We start from the raw sequence: 21,176 nt of genomic DNA on the forward strand, positions 1-21,176 counted from the left end.
GGCTGCTACCTCATCTATTATGGTGTTTATGCTTGAGGGGCTCCCGTATGACTTCTGAAATCCTTATCTCAACCAAGCTCTTTCTCAACTGGAGGATGAGGCTCTCCATCCAGCACTTACAACACGTGGTCCTCTTTCTGCCGGGGTTCCCAAGAAGAAGAGCAATACAGTGCTCTTAGCTACCCACAGTTTCTGCCACCACCCCTGCCCTGCCCACCTTCCCCAATCCTTTACTGTGTCTGTGGACCAGGTGTGTGGCTGTAGCTGGGTGTGGTGCCTGGGTCTGCAGACAGGCGAAGTGTTCTCTGAGCAAAGAAAGACCAGCTGGCATAAAGAACAATCTGTATCACCACCTTGTCAATCACCTGCTTTCACCCACTCCGCTAACTGGCCCCACCACCAAAACACCAAAAATCCAGTAGTCAAGACTCCAAAGACGGAAGGCCTCCTGCCGAGGAGTCAGAAGACCCAGGTTCCAGCCCAGGCAGCTAGCCGTTGTCACTTCTCCTTCCTCCAGGATCTGCAACCCCCTGAAGACTGAGCATGAGGCTCGAACTACTCAGCAGCTACTCAAGGTACACCTCTCCCGAGAAACAGGGACTTTCCATTTGCTGTGGTGCCTCCCTGCCAATTCTTCAAAAAGGAACATTCAATTCCTTCCCTCTACCCCTGAAACACACACTCACTTTTGAAAAATCTGCTTATTTAAAAGGCATGATTTGTGCTCCCCACCCAATAACTTATGGTCTTCTTCTCTAACTCATTGATTAGAACAACTCTGGCTAAAGTAGCTAACAGATTTAGTGATGTTTTAATGGAGGCCTCATTCCTATCTTGCCCCAGATTACCTCAGAAGTTTCTGAAGGCAGTGACGGCTGCGGCGGACACAGGCCCTGGCCATGGAACAACACAGGCAAGCTGTCACACTTTGTTTTTCTGCTTGTTAAATCCGAATGCTCCTAATTAGTTACCCTGCCCGCTAACGCCTGGGTGGACAATGGCGCAGGGATCAGGGGTGCTGAGAGGCTATGAATACAAGTTCCTCAGGCTGCTGAGGCTTGGAGACTGGTGACTTGGTTGTGGGCACCAAGGCGCTGTGCTCCTGTGGACTGTGGATTCAAAGATGTCAGGCTCGTGTGAATAAAGGTCATCACCTGTTGCTTCTTCGGTGAAAGGGCAGCTGTGCTGGGTGCCCACTTAGGCTCGGCCTTTGTGTGCTGACTCTGAATAGCGCCCACAGAGAATAACTTTCTCTGATTGTTTGCTTGGTGGGGCAGGGCCGTGCAAAATTACTCACATACTTCCTCAAAGAAGAATTCAGCAAAGTCTGTTTTTAAAAAGTGGCCTTGAAATGTCTTAAACATTGCCTTTTGGTGATTGTATTCACTAGCTAGAAAATCTTCATGGTAGGACCACCATTTGTGTTGTTTTATTTCCAGTGCCCATTTTGATAAATGTTTAGGTCACAGAGATGACAATTTCTAAGTCCTATGGGTGTAAAGGACTAGTGAAAAAGTTAACTGAAAAGTTGGCTGGCTGTTGAGGAATGTTTAGTGTTTGGAAAGTTTGCAACAATGAACGACATGCCATTATCGAATATATAACAAGTGTATATTTTTAATTTGGTTTTGGAATTCTGTGCATTGTTTCACAGAGCAGCATTTCTGATGTTTTGTTTAGGGGCTAACATTAAATCGGTTTGTTTTTCTTTGGGGGGAGAGTGTGCTAGTAAGTTTGGGACAGTGTATGTATTCATCCACCCTTCCATCCGTCCGTCGATACATAGAATATTTACACGCCCAGTTGCTTAGCATAAGTGTTTACTGCTTTAGCACAGAATAAGCAGCTCAGCCCATTCTAGGCAACTCTAGAAAGGTAGTACGCATTTGATTTACTCCTCCCTCTCCTCATGGCTCTTGAGTGCTATGGGCCTTCCCCTACTGGCATCCTTCCCACTTCACATCTCGTTAGTAAGTACTCCAAATTCCAGACTGCTCCATCTTCTTTCATCATCATGTCTGTTGAAATACATCTCCCCTTGAATACCATCCTGTACTTTTAACTTATTAATAAGACAAAAGAATTAGTGCCAAAATAATTTATTCTTCTCAGGTAGTATTTTGTATTAACTGGAATCCAAATTGCCTTAGCCTGAAGGTAGGGTCTAGTTTGGAAATTAAAGGCCCAGGGGAAGTGCTTATCCCACAAGACGGGTATGTCTGTTGGGAGGTAGGTGGTAGGCCGGGGGGGGGGGGGGGGCGGGCGGCTAGGAGGGGCTACTCTAAGCAGCTGCCTCACCCATGGGATCATCCAGTATCCTTTCTCATGAATCATGTACAAATGGAATCATTCAATGCTTAGCTTACATATGCCCCAAAGGTGAGTAACACCAGAAGATTTAGTCATTAATATACATTTTAGGTTTTGTCACAAGAGCACAGGTAGCCAAAACTTAGAAGTTAAATCTGACCTTTCCTTTCAGTAAGCAGAAGGAACTTGAGAAGAATTCTCCTATCACTTACACAGTCTGAGGAATGAGCTATTAAACCAGGGTTCTGATTTGCTCCTTAAAAGCAACTATGATCTCTTGAACATTAACTTACATATACTAATGTATTCTACTGGTACAATGTGGAATTTTCTTATCAGCGATGTAAGTAAGGAGATGGTTTGTCACATACTCTACAGGGGAAGGGGAGAGCTAATACAGAAAGCTAATGCACTTGGAGTTATGGCATTGTTCCTACTGTCTCATCAGGGCTTGTCTTTTTATTGTATTCCTCTTAAAGCCTTCCCGTGGATTTGTGATAATGCTGGATAGACAGAAAATAACAAGACACAAATTCTATTCTACTTTCCCCTCTTGAAGTATCAAAGCAGGAGAAAGCTTTTAAAAAGCAGTGCCTCAGTTTCCCCTTTCAAAACATGCCTCAATACTGTCCATTCATTCACAGATGCTTAGCCCTTGTCTGCTAAATCCTTTACAAAGAACTGCTCTGTCAGTTAAAAAACCAAACACTGCATTCACACCTCCTCCTCCAGAAAGTTTCTGCTTATATGATTTTATTTTGTAAAAAATCAGCAGTATATTACGTTAGATTTACATTCAAAGAGCATGGATCGGATAAATTTTTCTAACAGTATCTACTACGCTGAACAGAAATTCACCCGAAATTCTAAACCGAAGAAATGACGGGCTCAAGTTAGTGCCCCTCCAAGCTCCTAGGATCTGGAGAGCCTCTGCTCCCACCTTTTGCCCTCCTCGGACCTGCTACACGGCAGGAGGAGGACTTGGTTCTATCTTATGTGTTACATGTTATAATGCTGCCGACTGATGATAGTCAGGTCATGACTGTTGTTCAACTACTACCTTTATGAGGTGCTAGTAAAACCCAGCGAGCAACTTAATGACTGGCGAAATAAATAGACAATTAGGGACTCGGCACCAGCATCAGCTACGAATTTTGCCAATAACTGTCACTCATTGCTAGTGGGCAGGCAACTACAGCTCCCAGAACGACTGGAGGGAGTTCCTTTTGCTAAGCAGTGTCCGTCCCCGCTATCTGCTTCCTCACAGCCAAGTGTACAGGAGCAAAGGAGAACACCTGCAAAGAGGCCAATAAATTCAAATGATGAGAAGCGGGGAGCAAATGGTCTTGAATGTAACAACAGAAGCATTAAGGTAGCGTGAAATCTTCAGCCAAATTGTTGAATTGAGCCTATCTCCGAAACTTTGGGATTGTTACTTATAAAAATGAAGACAGAGATAGAAGAAGGGAGCAATTTTTTTGGTATCAGCATTCTTTTAGCATCCTTATCTTAGGTATTATTAGTGTTTTGTATACTACATTATTTTAAGATTTTATATACTTAAGTTATAAGTCCCCCTTTACCATGTGTATTAATTTCTTACCTTTTTTGATTTTTGGAGAGTAAGATGTCCACATTTTGTTTTTTAAATAAAAGCTAATGGGAAAAAATCAAATTCACTTAAGAGGAATTTGTAGAAAGCAATCTATGCCTTTAGGAAGGATATTTATATTATCATTATTCAAGATCTATAACTCTTCAGATACTTGTGTTAGCTCATCTTCCACTCCCCTGCAAAATTTATAAACTGAAATTTATTTTTCTATAGTTATTTTATGTGATGTTTTTATAGAGAACTTTATTTTAGGAGTGTGGAGGGTAATGAAATGGGGGGAAATAACTTACTCTAAAACTCCTGATGCTGACATGAAACCGGACAACCAAGTAGCCAGACACAGGCCAAGCTGGTATGGGACAACATGGGGCTGGCAGCGGGCTCCATCAGTTAGGCGGGATTGCTGGCTCTCACGGACACACTCTGCCACAGAGCAATAGTATATATTTTTCCTCTTGTGTTCCCTTCTCTTACATATTCACAAGAACAGTTCAGATTCAGAAAACATGCCTGAAATTTACTCAGAAACCAAGGGAAAATGGGGTGGAGGGGCCCTTCAGTACTGATAGCCTAGATGAGGACAGATCAAAAGCTAAATTCAATTTAAACCACCTCAGGCAGAAAAAGCAACTGAATTAAACTTCCTCTAAATATGATAAGTTTGGGGATCTTAAAACCAGGCACAAAGAACCAGGTTAGAGTGAGCTGTTGCGTATTAAATGGATGCACAGAGCTCTAGCCGGCCCCCCACCCCCACCAGGGAGTTTGATGAGCTGCTGATTGCCTCTATCACTTTACTACTGAGGCTGAAATCTGATTAAGCTGCTTACGGGGCTCCAGGGGCTAATGGTCTGGCCCACCAGGAATACTGCTGTCACTGACTTAAGTAAGCTGCGTGGCATATGTGGTTTGATTATTACAAGGGGGGAAAACGTCCACAAGGCGTAGGAAGGCTTTAAAAAGCAGGATTTATCATGCCAAATGAATACACTACTTTGACACCCTAAAATGAATATGGAATTTCTCTGACTCTTTCTCTTCATCTGGCATCAAAACTCATTTTTGAAAGGCCTCCTCAAAGAGCACTTACTTTGCACCCCACCCATTCTATTTTAAACCACACCTACAAGACTACGTCCATGCCTTTAAACCTACTTCTCACGTGGGTCCTCAGATACTATGATCAGGTAGAGTCCTAGAAAATAGGTAAGTGTGTAATAGGTATTTTAATCGATTCTTCTCCTTATATGCCACTGGGCAACAGTAATTAAAAATATACCTTTTTCCCACTCAGCCAGCAGATCATTGCTGCTTGATTATGTAGTAAAGGGTGTGCAGGACTGAAGAAGTGGGAGGAACTGATGTGTGCAAATATGTTAAACCTGACACACTCGAGAAAATTAAAACACTACCGTTCTCTCAGAACTTTCCAACTAAATGCTCTAAAACCACTTCTACCATTTAAAATAACTTTCCTCCCTCAGGGTGTACAAAGAAAACGCGTCTTAAGTTAAAAAAAACAACACTTAAAGTAGTTTAAAGTCTTGAAAAATGACTGAAGGATCTGAACAGTTTTTAAGTTGACCTCATTTCCCTGGGCAAAACAACCAGTGAGAAAAACAACAACAAACAAAGGAACGGAATCAAAGCAGTATGAGACACTCTGAAAGTTGTCACAATAATTTTTCTAATTGACTCTTGAAAGAATAGATACATGGAAAGTACCGCTTTCATTTAGGGTCTAAAAGCCTCTGAGGGAGTGAGTTGTTGATTTAAATGATTAACCAAAGCTTAACATATTCAGAACTTTGGGTTGAACAGACAAGATGTTGGTTTTCTTCCTGGTTGCTAACCTGGTCAATCATTGAAAGGACAAGCACTAATAAAAGTTTTAAAAGATGATTTTGACTCTTATATGCTCTCTTATGTTTTATTAAACTTTTAAAAAGTCCTCCAACTGTTTGACTTCAGCCCAAGTCAAAGAGTTTCCTAGAGTCACTGCCTTTTAGATCTTTTTTTTCTTGTACAATTTTTTTATTGAGATATAATTCACATACCATAAAATCCACAATTCAGTGGATTTTGGTATATTCACAGAGTAGTGCAACCCTCACCACCATATAATTCCAGAACATTTTCATCTGCCCCAAAGGAAACTCTGGGCCATTAGCAGTCACTCCTCATTCTCTTGCTCTCCCCAGGAGCTGGTAACTGCTCAGCTATATTCTGTCTTTACAGGTTTGCCTATTTTGAACATTTCATTTAACAGAATAATAAAATATATATTCTTTTCTGTCTGGCTTCTTTCGGCATGATGTTTCCAAGGTTCACCCACATTGTAGCATGTGTCAGTACTTTGCTCCTTTTATGGCCAAATAATATCCCATTGTCTGGATATACACAATTTTGTTAATCTGTTCATCAGTTGATGAACATTGGGTTACTTCTACTCTTTGGCTATCATGAGTAATGCTGCTTTGAACATTTGTGTACAAGTTTTATGTGGACACAAGTTTCCAATTCTCTTGGGTATATTCTAGGAGAGGAACTAACTGCTGGTTCATATGGTAACTCTGTTTAGCTTTTTGAGGGAACACCGAACTGTTTTCCAAAGTGGCTGGACCACTACATTCCTACCAGTAATGTATGAGAGCTCTAGTTTCTCCACATATCCTTGCCAACATTTCTTACTGTCCCGTAGTACCTTTTTATAATAAGGTTTTTCCCCCATTCTGAGTAGAAATTATCAGGGCTTATGAAGAAATTACCCCAATGATGGCAGAATTCAGTGCCTAGACCGTAATCAACTAAGACACTTTCCCAGTGAAAAAGCAGAAATGAAATGGCCCTTCTGAGCGCTCACCTGCTGCAGATCAGCGAGGGAATACAGGTGGATCTGTTGAAGGAGGTATTCTCTGGGGAAAATTCTGAAAACAAGGACAGAAACACAAATCAACTGCAGTGCTGTCACAAAACAAGTTTTGTCTCTTTCAAGATCCCTTTCCTCTGCCTCCTTCTCTTTCCACCGAGAATCTTCCTCCCAGCACTGAGAAACCTGTTAACAACACCCTTTTTATTCAGATACTAAGATGAAAGTAAAAGTTTGATCTTTGACTTTTTTTTTAAATTCCTAAATGAGCTTATTTCAGGACAAAAAGGAGTAATGCTTTTTTTTTTTTTAAATTGAAGTGTAGTTGACATAATATTCTGTTTCAAGTATTCAACAAAGTGAACAGTTATATACATTGAGTGATCATCGCGATAAATCTACCATCTATCATAAAAAGTCGTTGTATATTAACTATATTCCCTATGCTGTACACTGTATCGCTGTTTATTTCATAAGTGGAAGTTTGTATCTTTTAATCCCCTTTCCCTCTATTATCCCTCACCCCACACCACTCCCCTTTGTCAACCACCATATTATTCTCTGTATCTACAAGTCTGTTTCTGTTTTATTTTGCCTTTTTAGATTCCATATATAAATGGAATCATAAGGTATTTGTCGTTCTCTGTCTTATTTCACTTAGTATTATACCCTCTAGGTCCATCCATGTTGTTGCAAATGGTTTCATTATTTTTTATGGCTGGGTAATATTCCATTGTGTGTCTATACTACCTCTTCTTTATCCATTCATCTACCGATAGACATTTAGGTTGCTTCCCTATCTTGGCTATTGTAAATAATGCTGCAATGAATATAAGGGTACATATTGTTTTCAAATGATTTTTTTTTTCTGTGGATAAGTACCCAGAAGTGGAATTGCTGGATGGTATGTTTTTAGTTTTATTTTTAATTTTTTGAGGAACCTCCATACTGTGTTCCATGGTGACTGCAGCAAATTACGTTCTCTTTTCCCCACATCCTTACCAACACTTGTTGTCTTTTTGATACTAACCATTCTGACAGGTGTGAGTGATATCTCATTGTGGTTTTGATTTACATTTCCCTGATGATTAGTGATGCCAAGCATCTTTTCCTGTGTCTGTTGGCCCTCTTTGGAGAAACGTCTTCAGATCCTTTGCCTATTTTTTAAATTGGTTTGTTTTTATATTGAATTGTGAGTTCTTTATATATTTTGGATATTAACCCCCTTATCATTTATGTCATTTGCAAATATCATTCAGCAGGTTACCATTCCATTTTGTTGATGGTTTTCTTCACTGTGCAAAAGCTTTTTAGTCTAATAGTCCCATTTAGTTTGTTTTTGCTTTTGTTGCTCTTGCCTGAGGAGACAGATCCAAAGAAATATTGCTAACACCAATGTCTAAGAACCTACTGCCTATGTTTTTTTCTAGGAGTTCCACGGTTTTAGGTTTTACACTGAAGTCTTTATTTTGAATTTATTATGTATTTGATGTAAGAAAATGGCCCAGTTTCATTCTTTTCCACGCAGTTGTCCAGTTTTCCCAACACCATTTATTGAAGAGATTGTCTTTTCCTCATTGTATGTTCTTGCCTCCTTTGTTGAACATTAACTGAACATACAAGCATGGGTTTATTTCTGGACTTTTTTATTCTGTTCCATTAATTAATGTGTCTGGCTTTGTGCCACTGCCATAGTATTTCTGATCACACTAGCTTTGTAATATAGTGGGAGATCAGGGTGTAATACCTTCAGCTTTGTTCTTCCTTCTCAAGATTGCTTTGGCTCTTCAGGGTCTTTTGTAGTTCCATACAAATTTTAGGATTATTTGCTCTAGTTTTGTGAAAAATGCCATTGGTATTTTCATAGGGATTCTGCTGAATCTGTAGATCATAGCTAGTAGATTTGGATAATATGGACATTTTAACAATATTCTTCCAGTCCCTGGTATGTCCGTCCATTTATTTGTATCATCTTCAATTTCTTTCATCAGTGTTTTACAGTTTTTAATGTATAGGTCTTTCATTTCCTCAATTAAATTTATTCCTAGGTATTTTATTCTCCTTGTTGCAAGTCTAAATGCGACTGTTTTCCTAATTTCTCCTTCTGTAGTTTTATTAGTGTATAAAAATCCAAGAGATTTCTGTGTATTAATTTTGTATCCTGCAACAGTACTGAATTCATTTATTAGTTCGAATAGTTTTTTAGTGGAGTCGTTAGGGTTTTCCATATATAGTGTCATGTTATTTGCAAATGGTCACAGTTTTATTACTCTTTTCCAATTTGGATGTCTTTTATTTCTTTTTCTTAAACGACTGTTGTAGCTAGGACTTCCGATACTATGTTGAATAAAAGTGGTGAGAGTGGGCATCTTTGTTTTGTGCCTGATCTTAGAGGAAAAGATTTTAGCTTTTCATCATTGAGTATGATGTTAGTTGTGGGTTTATCATATATGGCCTTTATTATGTTGAGTTATGTTCCCTCAATACCCACTTTGCTGTGTTTTTTATCATAAGTAGATGTTTAATTTTGTCATGCTTTTTCTGCATCTATTGAGATGATATTATATAATTTTTACCCTTCTTTCTGTTAATGTGGTATATCAAGTTGATTGAGTTTGTCAATATTGAACCATCCTTGCATTCCTGGAATAAATCCCACTTGATCACTGCAAATGATCCTTTCAATGTTGCATTATTGAATTTGGTTTGCTAATATTTTGTTGAGGATATTTGCATGTATGTTCATCAGCAATATTGTCCTGTAATTTTCTCTCTCTCTTTTTTTTGGCAATATCTTTGGTTTTGGTATTAGGGTAATGCCGGCCTCACAGAGTGCATTTGGAAGTGTTCCTTCTCTTCTGTTTTTTGGAATAATTTGAGAAGGATAGGTGTTAACTCTTCTTTAATGTTTGGTAGAATTCACCTATAAAGCCATCTGGTACTGGACTTTCATTTGTTGGGAGTTTTTTGATTACTGATTCAATTTCGTTATTAGTAATTGGTCTGTTCAGATTTTCTATTTCTTCTTGATTCAGTCTTGAAAGACTGAGTGTGTCTAGCAATTTATCCTGACCTTTGATCTAATGTAATCCAAGGTGATATGAGTACATGTAGTGGCCCAGGCCTGAGGACCAGAGCATCAGGTTTCTTGCATTAGCTGTGTTCCTCACAAGCTGTGTCATCTCAGGCAAGTCTTAAACCCATCTAGCTTCAGCTTCTTCACTCTTTAATAAAGATGAATGAATACAATGTCTTAAATATCTTTCCAGTTCTGTGCCTAAATTAATACATTTTGGAGTTGAGAAAATTGATTGGTGTGGCATCCCGTGTGTCTTTGTCTAGAGTCTTCTATGGCTTTCATTAATGGGGACAATGGTGCTGAATATCACGTTAATGAACTATCCTCTTACATATACAGTGACGAATTTTAGGACATAGATACAGATGGGAATAATGGGATGAAATATTTCACACTGGGATTCTCTGACAAAGTCTAATATCTTTACCTGCTGTCAGTTCACAGCATCTGGATGACAGTGAATAAGAAACAACAATGGATTATGGGCAAGCAGATAGATACCAAAGTGCTGATGGTCAGAACCCCCTCCCCCCAACACACATACATTACCCAAACAAAACTCATGGTGCTTGCTAGCATTTTTTCTGTCTTATGTGATAATATGCAATCTTTTTATACCCTAAAGGGAAGAAACAACCAATTTATGCAATTAACATTTATGACTGTCCACTCTATACCAAGCACTGTGCCAGACACTAGGTAGATAATTATGAATAAGATAGTCCCTGTACTGAGTTCAAGGAGCATTAAGCCAACTGAGGAAAAGATATATAAACTGATAATTGAGAATGATAAGTTATGCACACGATACATACTTTTAGAATGGACTAGCATGTGGGATCCCAACCCTGGCTGTCTATTAAAATCACTTGGGGTGGCTCAGTTGGTTAAGTGTCTGCCTTCGGCTGAGGTCATGATCCTAGGGTCCTGGGATCAAGCCCCACATCGGGCTCCCTGCTCAGCAGGGAGTCTGCTTGTCCCTCTCCCTCTGCCCCTGCTAGTGTTCTCTCTCTTGCTCACTCTCTCTCAAATAAATAAAATCTTAAAATAAAAAAATAAAATCACTTGGGGGAGCTTTTAGAAAACAACAGGGCATAAGCATGGGTTGAAAACAGAAATCAATGTTAAACAAAACAAAAACTCTCTTGGTGATTAGTGCAGCCAAGGTTTAGAACCACTGGCCTAATATCTAGCCCACAGGGAGATTCACTTAAGTATACATTATTGGACAAATCCTAGTGGCTAACTCATTCATCCTTCCATTCACCTTTCTATCCATCCAATACTGATCAAGCATACCTATGTGCCAGTCCCTGTAGTAAGCCACTGAAGAAAGGGCATTGAACCTATTAAAGTCCTCTCCCCATGGAGGCCTAGGGAAGGCATATGCTAGTATGGAGTTCTCCTGGGAAGTATGATAGTTCTGAAGAATGCTGAAAAGCCCTGTTTCATCCACAGAAATGAGAATAGACAGAGTGGCAAGGCCCTTATATTCTGGGAAATACAGTACAGTACCTGAGGCTGGGCTCCCTTAAACTCCTATGCTTCAGGACCGCACCTGTGGCAGGAAGCAGGTGCACGTTCCAAGCCCAGCTGGGCAGGCTGTAGAGCAAATGCCTACTCTTCCAAGTGAGAATAAGCTTCTTTACCACAGAGAGGCTCCCTGTGACCACTTCCATTTTCAAAACACACATATAAGACAGAGATGATCAAGAAATCTACTCCTCATGGCACCCTACAGTATTAAACATCAAAACTAGTAAGAGGAGCCCTCTGTGGGCTGGGCACTTGACACACATCATTTCATTTAATTCTCATAACTGCCCTGCATGTTAAGTACAACCTCCATTTTACATAAGAAAAAACTGATGCTCAGAGGCAAAGACTAATTTGCCCAAAGCCGCAAAGTTTGGGATTCAAGGCCAGGACTTCCTGACTCCAAAGGCCTGTATTCCTTCTACTTTCTTGAAGGTGGGAGTAGAGGAAGGAGGGAGGCAGGTTGGCCACCTAATTTAGCTATACAGTGCATGTCTCTTCCAGGTAGATGTTTATTAGTGTTTAGGCCAGTAGCAATATATAGAGCCACTGGTGCTTTTGGAAGCAGGAAAGTGACACTGAAACACTTTGTCATGCCCACTTTCTGAAGGCAGTAGAGAAGGTGGACAGACTGCAGGCAGGGATAGCCCTGATAGGTATTTGCGAGTCTATTCTAGGGTAACCACAGGAGGATGGTGAAAAGGGGGGAATAGATAATACAAGAGATCTTTTGGAAGAAGAACTGACAATGTTTAAAATTGGTGAAAGAGGGGATGCCTGGGTGACTCAGTCAGTTAAGCAGATGCCTTTGGCTAAGGTCACCATCCCAGGGTTCTGGGATCAAGTCCCACGTGGGCCTCCTTGCTCAGCAGGGAGCCTGCTTTTCCCTCTGCCTTGCTGCTCCCCCCTGCTTGTGCACACACTCTCTCTCTCTCTGACAAATAAAATCTTAAAAAATTGGTGAAAGAGGAGAAAGGAATCAAAGGTGACTAACGTATCTAGCTTGGGTGACAGGATGGTTATGTCACTGGCCCACACAGGGCAGGCTGTCAGGGAATGGGTTTAAGAACTGAGTTTCGTAAGTGCTGACTATGAAGTGCTTGTAGGAGGGACAGGAAGTTTGGACCTTGGAAATACGGGACGGAGAGATGTGGAATACTCAGGGGGCATTTCTGACATCAACACAGAGGTGACGGTTAAAGCTGTGGAAATGGATGAGATGGCGGACAGAGGTTCTTTGTTGTTAATTGTTTACCTGTGCTGCCTGGAATTATCTAAAGTATACACTTCGGTGTTCTGCAATTTTTCTCCTGCTTGAAAAATTCTGTTTTCAAAATAACCAGGATGTTCACATGTACTTACGTTTCTAACATTTCCTCTATTTGTGAAATGTTTGTACCCTCATACCCTTCACTTGGTCACCTCTAATGTTAACATCTTACACAACCCACAGTGCATTGACCAAAAACTCAGACATGAATCATTATGTAAATTATAGACTTTATTCAAATTTCACCAATTGTTTTACTAATGTCCTTTTTTCTACTCAAGGATCCAACCTGGAATGCAACATTGCATTTATGTATTATATATAGTTATATATATATATATATATATATGTAAAATTTAAGTATTTGCAAGAAATTGAGTTTGTGCAGAACATATGTGCAGAATAGGAAACCTAGGAGAGTCTTAGAGTGGGGCATCTAGGGTAGCGATGTAGATAATCTAATATGGGGACACAGGACATTTGAGCATGGTTCAGTGGAAGGAATAATGTTCCAACAACAATTGCTTAATAATGAAATCCCTTAAAGTACAACGGAAGCAGTGTGGCAGAAGGGCTAAGAAATGGAGACAGACTGAATCAAGTAAGTAGGCTGGAAAATCATTTCAAGATTAGCTTCTGCCTCTTCTGCTGGTTTGTTCAAACGTAGGTCAGCTGGACACTGGGAGAAGGAAAGCAACTGAAATGGACTGCAGCAAGAATAAAGCAGGTAGTGTTCTCTCAGGGCTTTGCCACTTAGTTCTTTCTGCTCTAAAATCCTAAAACCTCTATCACAGAGTACACAGGATATAAAAAATAAATATAAATTTACAAATCAAATCATACTGGTATACTCTTACTGGAGTACTACAGCAAGCCAGTTAGCTATCCAGTTAACATTTACTGAGTGGGTAAAATGAGCCAGGTGTTGTGCCAAGTGCTAGAGATAGACGAGTGTGTCAGTGACCACGGTTCACGAGCAACACAGAGAATTTCCAGAGTCTCCTTACTAGGCTGGGTCCTTCCTGCTTCCAAACACTGTTCATTAATTAACTCCTCTTTTCACAATAACTCACCAACTTTGAGCATGGCCTGCTAACGTTATCTATGTATTTATTTAATTTTTCTGTGTGTACATAAATTTCCCATGTTTGCTTCCTCTCCCCCAGGAAGCACCTTATCTAGGGTCTCCTCTCTACCACTAGTCTGTGTCTACCTCTATAATTTACATGAGGTCAGTCATAACAGACACAAAGAACTAGAAAATGCAATATATGTAGAAAAGAGAAAGGAACTTGAGCTTAGTGTGTCTGGAGAAGATGTGTCCAGGAAATATGGTGGTGGCCATAAAATCCATGGGCTTTAAAGACTGGATAATGCCAATCAGCTTTCCTTTCCCCGAGGATGGAAACTGTAGCACAGAAGCATTGAAAGTCAAATATGACAAGAAATTTCCTGAGAGGGAAGACTAAAATGTATCTCTTATAGTGATGCTTTTTAATGTAAATCAAAAGAGAATATTTTTTTGCAGCTCTTTAGAGGTAGGGACACACTCTTCTCCTTAGAGGAGGTAAGGGTTTTGGAGGCAGGGCCAGAGGACTTCAGGCTTGCTTCCCACCGTGGGTTTGCTCCTCTTCCCCACTGCCTGCCATCTTCAAGGCAGACGGAGTTTGCAAGACACTCTCCGAGTATCTCCTTTAGGCAGGCAGACCATCCACAGGGGAAGCACAGGGTCGGTAACATAAAAGCCAAGCCCAGGAAAACACCTGCAACTTCTCATCTGGGTGACGCCAAGGGCGTCCCTGCTGCAGTTTAGATGTACAAGTTGGCGCATACGACCAAGCTCTTTAGGGAATGGAAGGAACGAGCAGGAACTCCCAGGGGCGGGTCCCCTTACACTCTGAGTAGTCAGAGGGGTTGTGGAGAATCTGCAAGCGCAGTGTGTGCTCAGGGAGCGTCAAATTGCCTCAGGCCGAGCTGAAGGGGCAGGACGGGACCCCACAGGGGATGCAGAGTAGAATTCACAGCCACTTCAGGGACTGCTGAGGGAGCCATTCATGTCTGAGAGGCAAAGCTTAGCATCCCTTAAGATAGTCACGTCAGCATTCATTTTACTATTAATGTATTCAATAAAGAATGATCTGCATTTTGTCAGAAAACACAACTTGTGATCATCGTATTTCCCAATGAATTTAATGCAAATGAAATCCAACCTTACAACCTCTGTGGCTTGTCACTGTGGTAAAAATCCTAAAATCAGAACCTAAGACCTGCATATATTTCATTGCAATAAACAGACGCTGGGTCCATAATATGTGACAGGCATTGTGCCGGGCCCTGGAGCTTTGGAGAAGACATGGTTTTTGAACATCAAAGACTATGCAGACAAGTGGGATCAACAGGCAAGTAGGCAAACAGTTCCAGTTCACAGTGCGGAGTGCTGAGATCCGCAGACACACGGGTAGAGATGAGGGCGGCCCGCAGAGCGCCTGGTCAGGAAGGGCCTCGAGAACTGCCCCCGAAGTAATCTGAAGAGGTGGGACGAGGGGTATTCTGGGGAGAGGGAGCAGCGTGCGTGAGAGCACAGATGCTAGTGAGCACTGCGCTTTCAGGGCACCGGCGGTATCGGCGGTGCGCACGCGTACACGCGGTGAGGGGGAATCTGCAAGGGGTGAGCTCAGGAAGGCAACATGCAGCCAGACGTGACAGCTCCTGAATACCTTGCTAGGCATCTATCACAGAAGAGACGGGGTGCTGCAGAAGTGTGGAGAATAACATGGGTAGATCTGTGACTTCAAAAGAACAATGAAAGCAGAAGGAGATGGGGGAAGAGACAGAGGGATGGATCACATTTTTGGTAAATTAAGTGAGAAATGATGAGGGCCTGAAGAGAACTTATTAAATGGTTACCCTGGGGTTGTAGAGAGTGGGCCTACCAGGAGATAGATTTCTGTAGCAGAATCCACAGGTGATGAGGACTAAGGAAGTGAAGGCCAGGAAGGAGCTCGGGATCATTTGGTTTCCACCCAGGTCAGTAGGAAAATGGCAGTTCCATTTACTGGCAGAGGGAATAAGGAAGAGGAATTGTCTCAGGGGAACAGGGAGTTCAGCGGGCGCAGAGGATTGGAGCTGTCTGTAGAGTGTCCAGGTAGAGTTGTCCGTGAGTCCAGGCAGGAGATCTCTGTGCCCTTAGCCTACAGGTGTTAAGCAAAGCCATAAGAATGAGTCCTAGCCCGGGACAACACACATTAGAAAATGAGAAAAGACTGGACCCTGGCAGAACAGTATTATTTAGGAAGTAGATGCAGGAAGACTGGGAAGGAGCAGTTAATAGGAGGGAGAAAAAGCAGAAGAGCCAGCATCAGTGAAGCCAAGGAAGGAGAGAATTTCAAGAAGGAAAAAGAGGGTCAGTGGCATCCAAGGCAGTGGAGAGGTCAAATAATACGAGTAAAGCTGTCACAAAGCCTGAAACGTTTCTGCTGGATTTGGCAAACAGGAATCATTAGTGACCTTGGACAGGATAATTTCAGGGGAGGAAGAGGGACACCAGACTGCAGAGGGCTGGAGGACCATGGATTACTCTTTAAAGAAGTTACCCTTAAAGGAGAGAAATTGGCCCATGGCTAAAAAAGGATATAGGACTAAGAGAGGATTTTTTTTTTTTTAAATAAGAACATGTATTATTTTAAATAAAACTTTTTAATTGTTAACATAATATAATATTAGTTTCAGGTGTATGACAAAGTGATTCAACCTTACATACATCACAAAATAAACACCGTAAGTCTAGTCACCATACACAGGTATTACAATATTGACTGTATTCCCTATACTGCACTTTCCATCTCTGTGACTTCTTTATAACTGGAAGTCTGTACCTCTTAATCCTCTTCACCTATTTCACCCATCCCTTACCCACCTCCTCTCTAGCAACCAATTTATTATTTGGGTCTGTTTCATTTTTTTGTTTAATCATGTTTTGTTTCTTAGATTCTACATATAAGTGAAATCCTATCACACTTGTCTTTCTCCGACTTACTTCACTTAGCACACCACCCTCTACATCCACCCATGTAGTCACAAATGGCAAGATTTCATTTTTGAAGTCAGGTTATGGCTGAATAATATTCCATTGTGTATATCTATATATCACAGTTGCTTTATCCATTCATCCACTGATAGACATGTAGGTTGTTTCCATATCTTGGCTACTGTAAATAATGCTGCAGTGACCATTGGGGTACATATATCTTTTTGTATTAGTATTTTCATTTTCTTTAGATAAATCTCCAAAGCGGAATTGACGGATCATATGGTTTTTGTTCTATTTCTAATTTTTGGAGTAAACTGTATACTGTTTTCCATAGCGGTTGCACCAAGTACGTCCCCACCAACAGTGCATAAAGGATCCCTTCTTTCCCACATCTTCACTAACACATCATTTCTTTAATTGATACTAGCCATTTTGAAGGGCGAGCCATCATCTTACCATGGCTTAGGTTTGCATTTCCCTGATGATTAGTGATGTTGAGTATCTTTTCCTGTGCCTGTGTGGTATCTGTGTATCTTTTTTGAAAAAAAAAAGTTTATTTTAGGTCCTTTGTCCATTTTTTAATCATGTTCATTTTTTTAATACTAATGATTTTTTAAAATACATTTTGAATATTAATCCTTTATTGGTTATATCATTTGTAAGTATCTTCTCCCATTCAGTAGATTACCTTTTCATTTTATTGATGGTTTTCTTGTTGGGCAAAAGCTTTTTGTTTGATATTGTCCTAATTGTTTATTTTTGCTTTTGTTGTCTTTGCCTGAGGAAACATCCAAAAAAATTGCTAAGACTGCTGCCCCAAAATTTACTGCGTATGTTTTCTTCTAGGAGTTTTATGATTTCAGGTCTTACATTTAAGTCTTTAATTCATTTAATTTACTTTTGTTTATGTAAGGTGTAAGGTGGTCCAGTTTTCCTGGCACCATTCTTTTCCCTATTGTATATTCGTCTTTGTTTTAGATTAATTGACCATGTAAATGGATTCATTTCTGGGCTCTGTATTCTGTTTTATTGATCTCTGTGTTTGTGCAGTACCATCCTGTTTTGATTACTATAGCTTTATAATATAGTTTGAAATCAGGAGGCATGATACCTCCAGGTTGTTTTTGCTATTCAAGGTCCTCCGTGGTTCCATGCATATTTTAGGTTTACTTGTTCTAGTTCTGTGAAAAATGCTATTGGTATCTTGATAGGGGTTGCACTGAATCTGTAGATTGCTTTGGGTAGTATGGACATTTTAACAATATTCTTTCAAACCATGAACATGGTATATTCTTCTATTTATTTGTGTCATCTTCAATTTTTTTCATTGAGGTTTTTCACCTTGGTTAAATTTATCCCTAGCTATTTTACTTTTCTTGATATATTTGTAAATGGGACTGTTTACCTAATTTCTCTTTCTGATCGTTGGTGTATAAACACTGCAACGGATTTCTGGATATTAATTTGGTATCCTGCAACGATACCAAATTCATTCTAACAGTTTTTAAAAAAATATTTGAGAGAGAGCATGCATGCACGAGCAGGGGGAGGGGCAGAGAAAGAGGGAGAGAAGCAGGCTCCACACTAAGTATGGAGCCTGATATGGGGCTTGATCCCAGGAACCCCAGATCACAACCTGAGCTGAGATCAAGGGTCAGACACTCACTGACTAAGCTACTCAGCACCCCTATTCTTTTTTTTTTTTTTTTAATAATGATTTTTTATTATATTATGTTAGTCACCATACAGTACATCCCCGGTTTTCGATGTAAGGCTCGATGATTCATTAGTTGTGTATAACACCCAGTGCACCATGCAATACGTGCCCTCCTTACTACCCATCACCGGTCTATCCCATTCCCCCACCCCCCTCCCCTCTGTAGCCCTCAGTTTGTTTCTCATAGTCCATAGTCTCTCATGTTTCATTCCCCCTTCTGATTACCCCCCCTTTCTTTATCCCTTTCTTCCCCTACTGATCATTCTAGTTCTTATGTTCCATAGATGAGAGAAATCATATGATAGTTGTCTTTCTCTGCTTGACTTATTTCACTAAGCATTATCTCCTCCAGTGCCGTCCATGTTGTAGCAAATGTTGAGAACACATTCTTTCTGATTTCAGCACCCCTATTCTAACAGTTTTTTAGTGGAGTCTTTAGGGTCTTATATCAGTAAACAGTTTTATGTCCTCTTTTCCAATCTGGATACCTTTTATTTCTTTTTTCTTGTGTGACTGCTGTAACTGAAACTTCTAATACAAAACTGAATAAAAGTGGTGAGAGTGGACATCTTTGTCTTGTGCCCGATCATAAAGGAAAAGCTTTCAGCTTTTCACCATTCAGCATGATGTTAGCTGTGGGTTTGTTATATATGGCCTTTATTATGTTGAAGTATGTTCCCTCTATACCCACTTTGAGAGTTTTTCTCATAAATGGATGAATTTTGTCCAATGCTTTTTCTGCACCTATTGAGATGACCATATGATTTTTACCTTTGTTTTGGTCAATGTGCTGTATCAGGTTGAGTTTGTGGATATTAAACCATCCTTGTATCCCAAGAATAAATCCCATTTGATCCTTTTAACGTGTTGTTGGCTTTGGTTTGTTAATATTTCACTGAAGATTTTTTAAAAATTTATTTGAGAGAGAATGAGGGTGAGAGAGATCACAAAGGGAGAGGGGGAAGCAGACTTGCCATTGAGCAGGAAGCCAATGTGGGGCTCAATCCCAGGATCCCGAGACCATGACCTGAGCTGAAGGCAGACACCCAACCAACTGAGCCACCCAGGCACCCCTTCACTTAAGATTTTTCTTTATCAGAGCTATTGATCTGTAAATCTTTTTTTGGGGGGGGGTTATGTCTAGGGGAAGGGGCAACGGGAAAGACAGAGTCTCAAGCACACCCTGTTGAGCATGGAGCCCAGTTTGGGGCTCAATCCCATGAACGTGAGATCATGACCTGAGCCAAAACCAAGAGTCAGATGCCCAACCAACTGTGCCACCCAGATGCCCCTAGTCATGTACTTATTGCCATTTTGTTAACTGTTTTCTAGTTGGTTTTGTAGCTGTTCTCTGTTCTTCCTTCTCTTGCTCTCTCCCCTTAAGATTTGATGACTTTCTTTAATGCTATATTTGGATTCTTTTATCTTTGTTTTTGTGTGTCTATTACAGGATTTTGGTTTGTAGTCACCATGAATTTCATATATAACACCCTATGTATATTGCAGTCTATTTTAAGTTGCTCATCACTTAAGTTTGAACACATTATAAAAACACTACATTCCTACCACATCCCCATGTTTTATATACCTGATCTATTTTGCATCTTTTTACTTTGTGTATCCCTTAACTAATTGTATATATAGTTGATATTACCACTTTTGTCTTTTGCCCTTTATACTAACTTTATAAGTGGTCGACCCACTACGTTAACTATATATTTGCTTTTACTAGTGAGATTTTCCTTCATAGTTTTCTTCTAGTTATGGCCTTTTCTTTTCCACTTAAAGAAGTCTCTAACATTTCTTGTGAGACTGTTTTAGTGGTGATAAACTCCTTAAACTTCTGTTTGTTGGGAAAAATTTTTTTAAAGATTTATTTGTCAAAGAGAGAGAGTGAGCATAAGCAGGGGGAGAGGCAGGCAGAGGGAGAAGCAGGCTCCCAGCAGAGCAGGGAGCCTGATGCAGGACTCGATCCCAGGACCCTGGGATCATGACCTGAGCTGAAGGTAGACGCTTAACTGAGTGAGCCACCTAGGCGTCCCTGGAAAACTTTTTATTTCTCCTTCAATTCTGAATGATAAACTTGCTGGGTAGACTATTCTTGGTTGTAGCTTTTTTCTTTTCAGTCTATATGCCTGAATATATAGTATCAGTCCTTCTGGCTTGCAAAGTTCCTGCTGAAAAATCATCTGATAGTTTTATGGGTACTCCCTTGTATGTAACTAGTTGTTTTTCTCTTGTTGCTTTTAAGATTCTCTTTAATTTTTGACAATTGTAATTATTATATGTCTTTGTGTGGCTCTCTTTGGGTTCATTTTGTTTAGGGCTTTTTGTGCTTCCTAGACCTGAATGTCTGTTTTTTTGCCCAAGTTAGAGAGGTATCAATTAGTACTTCTTCAAATAAGTTTTCTGCCTCAAAAAGATTCTTAAAGTTGGGAGAGATTAAGGCACATTTATATGCTAAAATGAAGGTGCTAATATAGGAGAAGCTAAGATACAAAAGTAGGGATAACTGACAGAGCCTGGCCCTGGATTGAATGGCTTCAGGTTTCTACTAAAATGTTATATAAGTGGTAATCACTAATTTCTCCAATGTTCCCTCTAAAAGTCAACATTGGGAACCAAAAGCTACAAACTACCTGAAAGTAATCTAATTTAGCAATCCTCTGGTAAACAGGATCTTTGCTGCAGAAGGGTGCTGCCTTTTGCTTCCTGACAAGGCTGCTGTGTTTAGGGTTTTCTGTGATTAA

At 40.3% G+C, this 21,176-nt stretch overlaps 1 protein-coding gene and 1 long non-coding RNA gene across 10 annotated transcripts in view; one reads left to right on the forward strand and one right to left on the reverse strand.

Moving 5' to 3' along the window:
* LOC123000633 (uncharacterized) overlaps nucleotides 1–2,208 on the forward strand; it is a 116,693-nt gene extending 114,485 nt beyond the window's left edge. For both annotated transcript variants that reach the window (XR_008956395.1, XR_007188473.2), the window contains one exon: nucleotides 844–2,208. This is a non-coding gene — a long non-coding RNA (uncharacterized LOC123000633). The remainder of the gene's footprint in view (nucleotides 1–843) is intronic.
* The window catches only part of PLEKHM3 (pleckstrin homology domain containing M3), a 173,002-nt gene that overhangs the window by 64,738 nt on the left and 87,088 nt on the right, over nucleotides 1–21,176 (reverse strand). For 6 of the 8 annotated variants that reach the window (XM_026492066.4, XM_048214276.2, XM_044381218.3 and 3 more), the window contains exon 6: nucleotides 6,789–6,852. In XM_026492066.4, the coding sequence (XP_026347851.1) occupies nucleotides 6,789–6,852 (64 nt within the window). Of the gene's footprint in view, nucleotides 1–1,183; nucleotides 4,349–6,788; nucleotides 6,853–21,176 lie in introns of those variants that run through there. The other 2 variants (XM_048214278.2, XM_048214277.2) reach the window with 1 other exon arrangement.

Source organism: Ursus arctos, unplaced genomic scaffold (genome assembly GCF_023065955.2).
Source record: "Ursus arctos isolate Adak ecotype North America unplaced genomic scaffold, UrsArc2.0 scaffold_1, whole genome shotgun sequence".
Classification (NCBI taxonomy): Eukaryota; Metazoa; Chordata; class Mammalia; order Carnivora; family Ursidae; genus Ursus; species Ursus arctos.